At 56.7% G+C, this 13011-nt stretch overlaps 2 protein-coding genes across 5 annotated transcripts in view; both read right to left on the bottom strand.

Moving 5' to 3' along the window:
- The window catches only part of TBCD (tubulin folding cofactor D), a 160919-nt gene extending 160317 nt beyond the window's left edge, over positions 1–602 (bottom strand). For both annotated transcript variants that reach the window (XM_028112398.2, XM_028112396.2), the window contains exon 1: positions 305–602. In XM_028112398.2, the coding sequence (XP_027968199.1) occupies positions 305–488 (184 nt within the window). In that variant the 5' untranslated portion in view covers positions 489–602. The remainder of the gene's footprint in view (positions 1–304) is intronic.
- A 1516-nt stretch (positions 603–2118) lies between these two features.
- On the bottom strand, positions 2119–12779 carry FN3K (fructosamine 3 kinase). 3 transcript variants are annotated; one of them, XM_028112276.2, is made up of 6 exons: positions 12189–12779; positions 8814–8965; positions 7776–7867; positions 7333–7415; positions 3367–3489; positions 2119–2559 (listed from the first exon to the last, which is right to left on the bottom strand). In XM_028112276.2, exons 2-6 carry the CDS (start codon positions 8954–8956, stop codon positions 2221–2223), a joined length of 780 nt encoding a protein of 259 aa, XP_027968077.1. In that variant the 5' UTR covers positions 8957–8965; positions 12189–12779; the 3' UTR covers positions 2119–2220. The 3 variants fall into 3 exon arrangements, with proteins under 3 accessions (XP_027968077.1, XP_027968074.1, XP_027968076.1); XM_028112273.2 differs by lacking the exon at positions 12189–12779 and adding an exon at positions 10993–11624; XM_028112275.1 differs by lacking the exon at positions 12189–12779 and adding an exon at positions 9484–9565.
- Between the last annotated feature and the right edge of the window lie 232 nt (positions 12780–13011).

Raw genomic sequence — 13011 nt, forward strand, 5'->3', positions numbered from 1 at the left:
GGGCCGCGGCGGCTCCTCCTCTCGCCGCCCGCCGGCCCACACGGCCGTCTCGGAGGAGCCGTGCTTCGCTGGCTCCCGCGGCCCGGCCGCCCCGCGGAGGCCAACGCCAGGGTCCTCACGCCCAACCCTCCGCGCCCCTCCTCCGACGGGCAGGCGGGACAGGGAGCGCCCACCGCCCCTCGGCCGCCAGGCGAGGCCGCCCGCGCACGGCTCCCCCGGGTGCGCGCCACACGCGAGCTCACGGAAGGAGGGGCAGCGGCAGCCCGACAGCACGCACGGAACCGGGCCGGGGCCCCGCGCGCACCTCGGAACCGCTCCAGGGCGCCCTCCCGGGCCGCACGGTCGCCGAGCACCTTCCGCAGGCTGCCGAGCAGCGCGCGGACCTCCGCGCTCTCGCCGAACGCCTCGAGGGCGCCGCCGCGGGCCAGCGCCTCGTCCTCCGCCCCGTCCTCCAGCGCGCCCGCGGCCGGCTCCTCGCCCAGGGCCATCCTCGGCGTCCCGCGCCGGTGGGCTCGCAGCCCGGCTACGCCCTAGCACCGGGATGCGGAACGCGGGTCGACGCAGGCTGAGGGACGACGGCTGAGGCAGAGGCGGCGGCTACCGACGCTGGCCCCGCCCCGCGACCTCTGACCCCGCGCCTCGGACCCGCTACGGAGCGCGCCGGCCGCCAAAATAGCGAGCACGGGGGTGATGCCGAGCCCTGTGGGGCGGGGCCCGGGTGAACGGAGCCTGGATCGGGCGGAGCCTGCTGCGCGGGCTGGGGGCGGGACCAGGGGAAGGCGGGGTGGGGGTCTGAGCTCGTGGCTGGAGCCCCGGAGGGTTGTGGACTGAGCCCGTGGGAGGCGGCGGGGCTTTCTAAGCCTGTGGATGGGGCCGGAGCGGGGGGACCTGAGCCCGTGCGGGAGGCGAGGTGGGAGCGGAGCCTGTGGGCCGGGGGGGAGGGGGGAGAGGACGGAGCCTGTGGGTGGGATTGGGGAGGGACGACTGAGCCTGGGGTGGGGTCGGGGCGGGGGTGGGACCCGAGCTTGTGGGTGGGATGGGGTGGGGCGGAGTCTGAGCTCATTGGTGGGTGAGTCTGAGGCTGCGGGGGGGCGGGGGCGGGTCTGAGCCCAGGGTGGGGTGTTGGGAGCCGCCGTGGCCCGCGCTGGGAGCGGGGTCGCGACCAGAGTGGCAGGGGGACACTCAGGCTCCGAGTCCCGCCCGCCACCCCCCCCGACTCCTCACCCCCTACACACACGAGCTACGCGGGTCGCACCGCCACATCCCACAAATATGGGTTCTGCGATGATAGCAGTTTCTGCTTTGAAATGTCACGTGTCTGGAAGGATGCGTCTGGGGTGGAGCTCTTTCTAGAAAGTCTTAACAGGCTCACCTGTCGCGGTGGGACCGGCCTCCTGACCGCCAGGCCTGCTGGACAGTCACGCTCATTTAAGGGAAATCTGGGCGCCCCTACCACCGTGAAATTGGTAATTTTGCAAGGAGTAATAAAGGCGTGGCCACGCCTTCAGCGACGCGCCGTGGACGGCCAGTGCCTCACAGATCCCGCCCCAGTGCCACCTGTCCCAACCCCCCTTCAAGGATGTCAGCCCCGACGTCCCCAACCAACCGGCCAATCCGGCCATCTGCCCACAGTGGACACCCCTGACACCCCACCGTGGCCACACCCCACTGCCCAAGCCTCTCCCCCTACCCTCAGCCTCTTGTTATCCTGCGACAGACACGCCAGCTGAAAAATGGAGTGCGGAGCAGGTTGGGCGGTGGCTGCAGCCACAATACCTGTCCCCCACAATACTGAGGGCCTTTCCTTCCATCTGTCCTACCTCGTAATGGGAGGACTCGCAGCTCCATTCAGCCCCAGAGATGCCGCTCAAGAGGTGAGACCCATCTCCTGGTCTCCAGCTCTGCCTGAGCCTGAGTCCACGGGGAGATGTGACCCCAACTTCCACCTACGCAAATCGCAGATCTGTGTGACTCTGTAACAATCACCATGAAAATATCCCAACTCCCCCAGATCACAATACATAATGAGCCTGTTGGAAACCTATCAGGTGCTGGGGGGGGGGGGCCCTCTGTACATCAGCCCAACTGCAAGGAGGATGGAGGCACACAGCACAGCCGTTCCATCCCTGAACCTCCTACTTTATTAGTCCCTGAAGCCATCTCTGGTGTTGCCACCCCTACTTATTTGCAAAGCAGGGAGGCAGGGATGCAGCCTGGCTTCTACTTGAGAAGCTTCCTCATCGTGCCCAGGGATGGGCTCCTGTACCCCTGCCCAAAGTGGTTCCAGTGGTTTAGGTAGTTAAAGAGCTGGTACAGCAGCAGTCGCTTGTCGAACCCTGGAGCCTTGGGGATCTTCCGGTGGTAGGCAGTGAAGAAGGATCTGGGAAACCCCCCAAACATCAAAGCAATTGCCAGTTCAAACTCAGAATGTCCATAGAAGGAAGCTGGGTCATAAACAACGGGCCCCGAGTCGTCCTCAGCCACGTTTCCTGACCAGAGATCCCCATGAAGAAGGGCAGGGACGATCTCTAGACCACAAAACAGATCTGGGATCTTCACCTAAGAAAAATAATTATTGCACACAGAGTTACCATGGGATATGAGCCATGGCCGCCTCATCCAATACTTGGAAATATGGCAGAGATGACCTCATGTTTGTTCTGGGTCCAACCACAGCCTGGTCTATGAAGCCCAGAGACCCTCTGAGTCCAGGAGAATGCGACATTATCTTACTATTAGTAATTTAGGTCTGGACGGTCCACAGCACTAATGACGTTCCTACAGCAGAGACCTCAGTGGACGCGGCCCTGTAGAATCTGGGCCAAATAACCTGAGTGCAGGGTTTTTTTAGGCAACCTGGCAAACTTTCTCTACTATCCTTTTATTTCTCAGCACATATATGCCTGCACCTCTTCTGTATACAACTGGTTACTTCATTACTGAGTTAAACAAAATTTCTTTGCTGCATGGTCACCCTGGATTGACACGCAAATTCTGTTTTTAACATTTGGAGAGTTATCTGCTACCTACATCTCTAAGAGATGAGACATTCATGCTTTGGAAAAGAACAGGGTAAGAGTGACTATGAAAGCAATAGTAAATGCCAGCATTTATGAGCCAAGCACCTGCGTTTCGTGTGGGCAAAGCTTGAGGTTGAGTACTTGGTGACTTGGTGACCTAGCCAGTGAGAGTTGCACTCAGGGGCCAAGTATGTCTTCAGGTACCATCCCCTTCCCAGGTTCCCCATCAGGCCAACAGTCCGGAACTTATGTGTCCACACTTGACCAGCGCTGCTCCAGGGCTCCATTCTACCAGAGGACCCCACACAAATGCGATGGGCTAATAAAAGGACAGCCCCTCACCCACCTGTAGCTGTGACCAGAGCTCTCGTGCCTCTCGGTCGGCGTAGTCCTTCTCAATGAGGTCCAGCTGCGCTTGGAGACGGTACCGGGCAAAGAAGGTGGGCCAGTCTTCCTGCCACTCATTCACCTGGATGGCGAGATGAGGCTGAGGCTGCAGTCGGTGCTCACAGGGCAGAGCCATACGTGGGGACTGCCCAAACCCAAGCCCAACCACTAAGAGACAGACCAAGTATTACAGCTAGCCACCAGAGGAGATGGGGGAGTCATTAACAATACTCAGTCCAGGGGCGTCTGGGTGGCTCAGTCGTTGGGCGTCTGCCTTCAGCTCAGGTCATGGTCCCAGGGTCCTGAGATTGAGCCCCGCATCGGGCTCCCTGCTCCGCGGGAAGCCTGCTTCTCCCTCTCCCGCTCCCCCTACTTGTGTTCCCTCTCTCACTGTGTCTCTCTCTGTCAAATAAATAAAAAATCTTTAAAAAAAAACAATACTCAGTCCAAAAGAGGGCAGATAAACAGGAAAAAGTGAAACAAGATAGGACAAATAAAAAACAAACAGCAAGATAACAGATTCAGCCCTAACCATATCAATAAGCACATTACATGCAAAGGGTCTAAGTACCCCAGTTAAGAGACTTGATTCCAAGCTGTGTATGAGAAATGCACTTCACGTATAAAAACAGAAATAGGGTAGGGGGATAGAAAAGACACGCCATGCTAACATGAGTCGAAAGAAAGCTGGAATGGCTGTACTAATACGAGACAGTAGATTTCAGAGATGAGAATATCATAAGAATAAAGAAAGTCATTTCACGACGGAAAGCGGGTCAACTGATGACTAGGACATAATAATCCTAAATGTCTGTACCACTGATATATGGCAAATACGCACAGGAATAGGCGTCCCGCGTCACTGCCCATCAGGGGAAATAGAACCTCAGGGAGACAGCACAGCACACTCACCAGGATGGCTAAATAATTTTAAACAGTGGAAACTACCAAGAGCGGCCAGGATGTGGAGGAACTGGAACCCTCATCCACGGCTGGTGGGAATGTAAAATGGTACGACCACTTGGGGAAATACGTTTGCAGTTTCTTAAGAAGTTAGGGGCGCCTGGGCGGCTCCGTCAGTTAAGGGTCTGACTCTTGATTTCCGCTCAAGTCATGATCCCAGGGTCGTGAGACTAAGCCCACGTCGGGCTCCACACTCAGCGGGAATTCTGCTTGAGCTTCTTTCCCTCTCCCTCTGCCCCTCCTCCCGCTCACTCTCACTCTAAAATAAGTAAATAAATCTTTTTTTTTTAAGTTAAATATGAACCTACCGTATGACCCAGCCATTTCCCTCCTAGGTATTTACTCAAGATAAGTGGGAGCATTTGTCTCCACAAACACTCTTGTACACAAAGGTTCACAGCAGCTTTATTTGTGAAAGCAAAACCTGGGAACGACTCAGATGCCCATCAGCAGGTGAATGGATAAACAAACTACAGTTCATCTACAAAGGAACGGACTTTGAACACATGCAACAACATAGATGAGTATCATGAAATGATGAAGCTGAGTGAAAGAAGCAGGAGAAAGGCACGCCGTATGATTCCATTCACGTTAAATTCTATGAAATACAGACTTACCTCTAGTGACAGTGGTTACCAGGGGCAGGGAAGGGCAAGAGGGCCTCTGGGGTGACGGGTATACCCGTCCCAACTGTGCTGATTGGCTCACGGGTATCTACATATGTCAAAACTTGCAAAATTGTACAATTTAAATGTGCAGCTTATTTTATGTCAATTATACCTTAATAGAATTTTTTTTTAAAGATGCAAAGCTCATTTCATACAAAGTGTCACTTTGGGAAACCCCTCTGGGGAGGGCCTCTCCAGAGAGCACGCCTCGCAGCGACCTTCAGACACATGTCTGTGGACTCCCTGTGCCGGATGCTGTGGTTGCTCAGCCCAGGGTTCACCCACTTGGTGCTGGGTGTGCCTCAAAAGCAGGAGGGGAGGCCCTCTCCCCAGACAGCCTGAGGCACATGGGGTGGCAGATCCTCCTTCCCCATCTGTCTGCACAGGCTCCCAGTGTCCAAGGCTCCATCTTCCTTCTGGATGACCAGGTCATAAAAGACACAGATTGAGTATCAGGAGCTGGACACCAGCATTGGCTAGCCCCATCCCTCCTCCTGGACAGAGGGACTGTGATCCCCTCACCCAGAAAGGGCAGGACTTTCCCCTGAGCGGCCAAAGGCAGGGCCACCTGAGCGCACCGCTGGTGGGACCCAGCCTTCACCTTGACAGAGGCGCAAGGCAGTGAGGGGGTTCTGGCCCACACTCTGAAGCCAGCCTGTGGGTCAATCCTGGCCCTCCACTCACTAGCCACATGGCCTCAGGGCACTGCTTGGCTTCTTTGCATATCTGTTTCCTCATCTATAAAATGAGCCAAATGACAACACCCACCTCCTAAGGTTGCTACAGCAACTGGGTGACTGATGTTGGATGAAGCACTTAGAGATGTGCCCAGGGAGTGGCCGTGCACGAAATGCCAGCGGTCCCAAGGGGGCTTAACACACCAGGAGTCTGAGAAGCCTGCTGCCGCCGCTCAGGGTCACCCCACCAATGGCTACAACCCCCTAAAGGCCCACACATCCCTCCCAAGGAGCAGGACCCTCCAGGAGCTCCATGCAGGACCATCTGTCCCAGCTTAAGGTGGACCAAGTGTCCACCCAGGGCCCTCACCCCTTCTTGGCCAGTTGCAGCTGAGTTAAATAGGTTCATTGATCCTGGGTTTCAAGGGGCACACAGGGGTTGCCTGTGTCCCTAATGGACCAGTCCCATTCTCATCGACTTCACAGATTGGGGTTTTGTGTGTGATTTCATCTCCTGGTTCTTGAAAAGTCACCGTGCAAGGTCAGCTGTGTCTTTGGAGAGCCCACAGCTCTTAACATCTGAAGCAGGACACCAAGCCCCATTCAGCCACAATGGCCACCGGCTGCCGGCAGATGTGTGACCCTGGGGGAGCTGGCTTCAGCAGAGATTCACAGAGCCCTAACAAGCCTGGGAAACCACTGTGTGGATAGAGCTTGAGGGACCCCAGATGTGAGGGCTGCCCAGGGGCTGAGATCCCTAAGTCTGGCTCAGGCTTCAGAAGGATCTTGCCCCAAGTGCCATCCACCTGGGAGACTTGCCCTCTGCCCACACCGGAGAGACAGGGAGAGACAAAAGGCTATGTAGTATACACTTCCATTTGCACGGAATGCCTAGAATGGGCAAATCCACAGAGACAGGTGAGTTGTTACCAGGGCCTGGAGGCAGGGGAATGGGGAATGACTGCTAACTGGTATGTGATTTCTGGGGGTGATGAAAATGTTCTGTAATTAGACAGTGGCGATGGCAGCACAACACAGGAAATATACCAAAAACCACGGAATTGTACACATTTTCCTGGGGTTTTTTTAAGTAGGCACTGTGCCCAGCATGGAGCCCAACGCAGGGCTTGAACTCATGACTCTCAGATCAACACCTGAGCAGAGATCAGGAGTCAGATGCTTAACTGACTGAGCCACCCAGGTGTCCCTGTACACTTTGAAATAATGGGGTTTATGTCACAAGAATTACAACATCCTGGGGCAGGTGACCAGGACCTGATCCCTGACATGGAATGCTGCCTCACGCCCACCCGCTTCAGTCCCCTACATTCATCACACAACCCCCTGCCGTAAGGCCTCTGCACCTGCCGTACCTCTGCTTGGATGCTCTCTCACCTGCCCCACAGCTTCCCACCTCCTCCCAGCTCAACTCAGTGAACTTCTGCCTCTGCCCTCCTAACCCAGGTATCTCGGCTCACACTCTGAGTTCAGAAATCAGGCTATCTTCCTGGTGCCCAGACGACTGGCCCTCTGGCACCTACAAGGGATGGGGCGACAGCACTGGGGCATTGGGAGCAGTCATCAGCTAAGCAGGGACATCCTCATGTGGGCACTCACCTGAGGGATGAAGCCACAGCACGTCACCGTGTGGAAGCCAAACTTGGTCACATACCGGGGCTCGGCCCCCTCAACCCTCCAGCCTGTCGACAGAAAGAGCTGCTGTCTCTCTTAAATGCCAGAGCACAGCCGAGCGCTAGCACAGGCCTGGGCTCTGCAGGGACGCAGCCCTCTGAGGGTGTATTACACGTGGTAGCCGCGAGTCCGCACAGGGGCCGACCAGGACCCTCCTGCCGCGGGCACACTGGCCCGCAGGGCTGGGCATAAACGGCGTCGTGAGCCAATCCTACCCACCTGGGGGCGCCAGCAGAATTCTCACTTAACAGCGTCATCTGCACAACGCTGCTGCGTAATGTGCAATTCAGCCTGCTGTGAAAACACACCGGGAGCACCAACCCAGGTAGACACAGCGGGCGAAGGGCGCACAGAAGCAGTGAACGTACCCACTGTGTTCTCCTCCTCCTTTGACTTATCCCTGAGCTTCTGGTTGTGAAGGTGCAGGTCCGCCATCTGGTCTCCGAGTTTTGATGCCTGACTGAGGAAGGAGGAGAGGAGCGGCTTCACACAGGAAATCACCACAACCAGAGCAAATGCTCCACGCAGAGAAACGTTCTAAATCCCTTAAAAACTACTCTCCGTTCCTTAAAAAGTGAGAAATGAACTGCAGGCTATGACCCTTTCTGAAAAACAAAATAGTATAAAATCACCAAGTGGGAGTGGGCTGGTGGTCTTCAACAGAAGCCCTGGGAGGTGCAGGGAATTAAGGAACAGAGGCTTAACAAGTTAGGGAAAAACCAGCTCCGAAGTTTTGTAAAAACAAATATAAATCACGTATTAAAAAAAGACTGCACCAAAATGTTAGCACTGGCCATTCTTTGCTGATGGAACTACAGGTGGCTTTATGTCTTCTTTACATGAATTCATGGTTTCCACCGTTTTTAAACGTTGAATATATATACCTTTAATAATTAGATAAAAATTTAAGGACTTCAGATAATTACTAGATCAACTTCAGTCTGCCCAATTTGCACTAACACGAGTGCACTCTAAAGCATAAGGCCAGGGATGGTTCCAACACGCTTCTTTGATGCTGAGTCATTGGAGCCAAACTAACCCAAAACCACACAGAAAGCAAGAACTCCTTCTTTTTGTTAAGAATCCAGGGGCAGGGGCGCGTGGGGGGCTCTGTCAGTGAAGCATCTGCCTTCGGCTCAGGTCATAATCTGAGGGTCCTGGGATTGAGCCCCTCTTCGGGCTCCCTGCTCAGTGGGGAACCTGCTTCTCCCTCTCCCTCTGCCTCTTCCCTCTGCTCATGCTCTCTCTCTCAAATAAATAAATAAATCTTTAAAAAAATAATAATAATCCGGGGGTGGGGGTATGATCCTGGCCCCGCCTCTGGTAACTGGGCAACCAGCAAGAGCCTGCTCCCTTTCTCTCTCTCCCTCCCTCCCACCCCCCTCCCCCCCCCAAGACCCAGGCACCTGCTTAAGCTCCTCATCTTCAGATGCTCCATCACAAAGGCAGCCCCACCTCCAGGTAGGTCAATCACCTTGATGGGCCGAGGTACTCGCACCAGGCCTGTGGTCTGGAGGGCTTCCAGGCTCGCCATCTCTCCCTCAAACATCTGCCGGGCCTGCATCCAGAATAAGACCGTGATCTTCAGCTCCAACAGGGGCCTCTACTGCCCTGGACAGGAGCCACCACATGGGATCACAAGCACCCAGGACCTTAAGTTACTGAAAACTAGCTGGAGAGCAAGACATCAGCTCCTCAGAGAGTGGGGTGCAAAGTGGCCCCTTTCAGATAGGAAGGGGCTGCAAGTCTGAGGCTGTGCCTGGGACTTGGGGTGGGCAGGATGCTGATGCCCCTGCCCCCAAGTGCTTGCTCTGAGAGGTGAGGAAGCACAGGGGCAGGGGCAGTGCTGCGGGTGCTGGGGGTACTGTGGGGTACCGCAGGATGCTGCAGGGGGCCAGAGGGCCACGGGTACCATGCGGTGCCATGGAGGTTGTGAGGAGAACCTCAGGAGGTTCTGGGTGGTGCCATGGGGGGTGGCTATGGAAGTGCCAGGCGTGCCAGGAAGTACAATGGGGTGCCTCAGAGTGTGGCTTAGTGGAGGGTTTGGAGTTGGACCTGGGTCCCCTTTCAGGTTACCTGCCCACCTCACTACCTCAAGCAACCACAGCAGACTTGAGGAGAAGCATAGGGCGGCATGGGGCCGCATGCCAAAGTGACTGGGACACACATTTGGGGCAAGGGAAGGCAGGGCAGGGAGGTCAGCAGGGCCTGGCTCGGGTCCAGGGCCTGTCCCCAGAGATAAGCACCCAGCAGGGCCTGGGGGGTGGGAGGGATCCTCACACCCCACCCAGAAGACAAACAGCCTCCACTGGGACCCAAGAGCCGTCCTATTTCTAAAACATTTCCCACAAATACCCCAATTTTAAACTAGGTGAACTCTCACCTCAGGTACACTATTACTTCGTTAAAAGTGTGCTTATTAATATGGCTTGTCAACACCTCTGGCTCTAGAATTATTCCTCATGAGGCTAAAGCATCTACTTCCACACAGGCAAAGAATCCCACCCTTTAATGCAAAGTACTCAAGGGGAAAATGGGGCAAGTCGTCCCCCAAACTGCCAGCCCACACCTGGGATTGTGAAGCAAGGGGTGGCCAGTGTCAGGGAACATCCAGCAATCCGCCGCGCTCCCAGGGCAAGCGAGCCCCCAAACATACAGGGGCAGAGAAGACCTGAGCTTGGGACTGCTTGTGTCCGGAGGGCCTCACCCATCATCGGCCCACCTACTGTGTGCCAGCACCCAGGGCTTTAAGAGCAAATGGCGGGATCCCGGCCTGGCGGAGCATTCAGCCAGGAGGGTTCCAGAGCCTGCACGAACCCTGAACCGGAAACTGCTTCCCAGGAGGTGGGGCTTATTTGGAGGGCTTCGGGTTCTGAAATGAAGCTCCGGGACAATTCCCTGGACCAGCCCCAAGCCCTCATCCACCCCAGGTGGGTAGTGCTGCAAGGGGACAGGGAGGAGCCTCTCTGGGAGTCCTTCAGCCCATAGCCAGCAGCCCCCCCAACTCCTGCACAGGGGCCTGGCCCACAGGGCACGGGGGCCTCCGCGGAGTCCCCCACCAGGTCATCCTCAGCACCTAGGGTGCACTTACTAAGGCTAACTTTCTCCATTTGTGAAGAGTTAATATTTCCCATACACAGTATATTTAACAGCAAATTTTAAGCGGGCATTAACCAGCTCCAAACACCAGCACGGGCCTGTGAGTAGAGGGGCATGAGCCGGGCCCTTGCGAGATCCTGCCTCTTCCCACCTAGTGAGATGGAACCGCGCGCAGGGCTGGGTTAGAGGGAGCCCAGAGCGGGGCCCTGGGGAGAAGCAGACCCAGCCCAGGACTCCGAGCCTCGCTTCCCCCACGCTTGATGGGTACAGAAATTAAAACAAACACAGGATTATTAATCCTGCAGCGGACGAAAGCCCCGATCCCTTAGAAAATGCTTGAGTCCTGCTGGCCCGCAGGAGCCAGCTCCGCGAGACCCCCGCCGACTCCCGGCAGGGACGCCCGGCCCCAACTGCGCCCCCTCCACCCCCACCCCTTCCGCTCTCCAGCCTCCGGCTCAGGCCGCGGGGCGTCGCTGGGGGCCGCACCTGCGTCCGGCGGTTGACCTTGACGAACACCGGGCCCGCGTCCGTGTCGTAGGCACGCCCCTCGCTGATGCAGCCGGCCCCGGGGCTCCCGAAAGCCCGCAGGGTCGCGGTGCGCAGCTCCGCGCGCAGCAGCTGCTCCATGGGGGCGGGGGGCGCGGGGGCCGGGGAAGGACAGGGACCGCGCAGACGGCGGCCGGGGCGGAGCGAGCCGCTGCCGAGGCCTCTGTCCGCGGGAGAGGCGCCGGGTCTGCGCGGCCTGCGGGCTCTGGGCCGTCCTCCCGGACGCGCCTGGCGTCAGGTCCCCGCGCTCCCCGCCCGCGCGCGCCGTGGAGGGACGGACCCGCCGGACGGCGAGGGCGGGCGGAGGGTTTCCACAGGCTGACAGGAGTGGGGGCGGTGCCCTGCGCCTGTGTGCGCACAGGGCGCCCCCACAGTCCTCGGCGGGGCCCACCCGTGGGGCGGCCTGCCAGAGGTTCCACGAACCCTTGCTGGACGTCGGCGCAGGCCCCCAGCGGGACTCCGGACAGAGTTTAGGATAGAGCCCGCTGTCCCCGGGACCCAGGTCACGGGCCTAGCTAGATCTCACACTGTCCAGACAAGGCTGGGGGTCTTGACCACGTCCTCGCCTGGCCCCAGACACTGCCCAGTGAAACCCATTGCTGGTGTTGGGCTTGTTCCTCAAGGCACTTGGTGGCCATCAGAGATAGAGGCCGCTCTGGGGGTTCTGATACCAATCGGCTGACCCCACCCAGAATGGGACCCCTGATAAGAGACCTGCTGCCCTCAAAGGGAACTTCAAAACACACATGCCCAGGGCACCTGGGTGGCTCAGTGGGTGAAGCGTGTGCCTTCAGCTCAGGTCATGATCTCTGGGTCCTAGGATAGAGCCCCCCTGTCGGGCTCCCTGCTCAGTGGGGAGCTGCTTCTCCCTCTCCCTCTGCTACTCCCCCTGCTTGGGCTTTCTCTCTCTGTCGCTGTCAAATAAATAAAATCTTTAAAAAAAAAATACACACGCCCATGTGCACACAGGCATGCACACATGCATGCACACACCTATGCACACACATGCGCAAGGTCATCGCAGAACAGCAGGTGGGATGGGAGAGAAGGTGTGGCCATCTGTGGAAAAGGCATCTGCCCCTCCCTGTCTTCCTCTTCCTAGATTTTTTTCTCTCAGTCTGGTGAAGCCCACCTACCTATTGCATCTTGAGGAGGGATTCCTGACAGGTAGATTTGAGCTCTTGAACATCTGCACGTCTTTAGTCTCAATTGAGAGTTTGGCGGGGTATAGAATTCCAGGTTGGAAATGAGGTCCTGTTCTTTGATGAACAAGAGGGGCCCGCTCCATTACTTTCCAGCTCATTTGGTATTGAGAAGTTTGAGGCCACTTCGATTCTTCCTCTTTGTGTGGAAACTGTTCTCTCTCTGGAGGCTTTTAGGATCCTCGCTGTGTCAGGATCTGACAATTTCCCAGGGAGGTGGCTGGGGTGAGTTTCCTGCCATCCCCAAGGCAGGTCAGATGAGCTGTTTCAGGATGGAACCTTGGTCCTTCTACCCTCTGAAGTTGTCTTCAGCTCTTTATGATTTCCTCCCTGTTTTCTCTATTCTCTTTGTCAGAATTACAAATATGTGCTCTAAAGTGGGTCCCAGGGGCGCCTGAGTGGCTCAGTCGGTTAAGCGTCTGCCTTCGGCTCAGGTCATGATCCCGGGGTCCTGGGATCAAGTCCCACATCAGGCTCTCTGCTCCGTGGGGGGGGTCTGTTTCTCCTTCTGCCGCTCCCCCTACTTGTGCTCTCTGTCAAATAAATAAAATCTTTTTAAAAAAATAATAAATAGGGCGCCTGGGTGGCTCAGTTGGTTAAGCGACTGCCTTCGGCTCAGGTCATGATCCTGGAGTCCCGGGATCGAGTCCCACATCGGGCTCCCTGCTCAGCGGGGAGTCGGCTTCTCCCTCTGACCCTCTTCCCTCTCGTGCTCTCTCTCTCATTCTCTCTCTCTCAAATAAATAAATAAAATCTT

The sequence above is a fragment of the Eumetopias jubatus genome, unplaced genomic scaffold (genome assembly GCF_037043125.1).
Source record: "Eumetopias jubatus isolate StellerSeaLion01/CBP00866 unplaced genomic scaffold, mEumJub1_p1.0 scaffold_10, whole genome shotgun sequence".
NCBI lineage: Eukaryota > Metazoa > Chordata > Mammalia > Carnivora > Otariidae > Eumetopias > Eumetopias jubatus.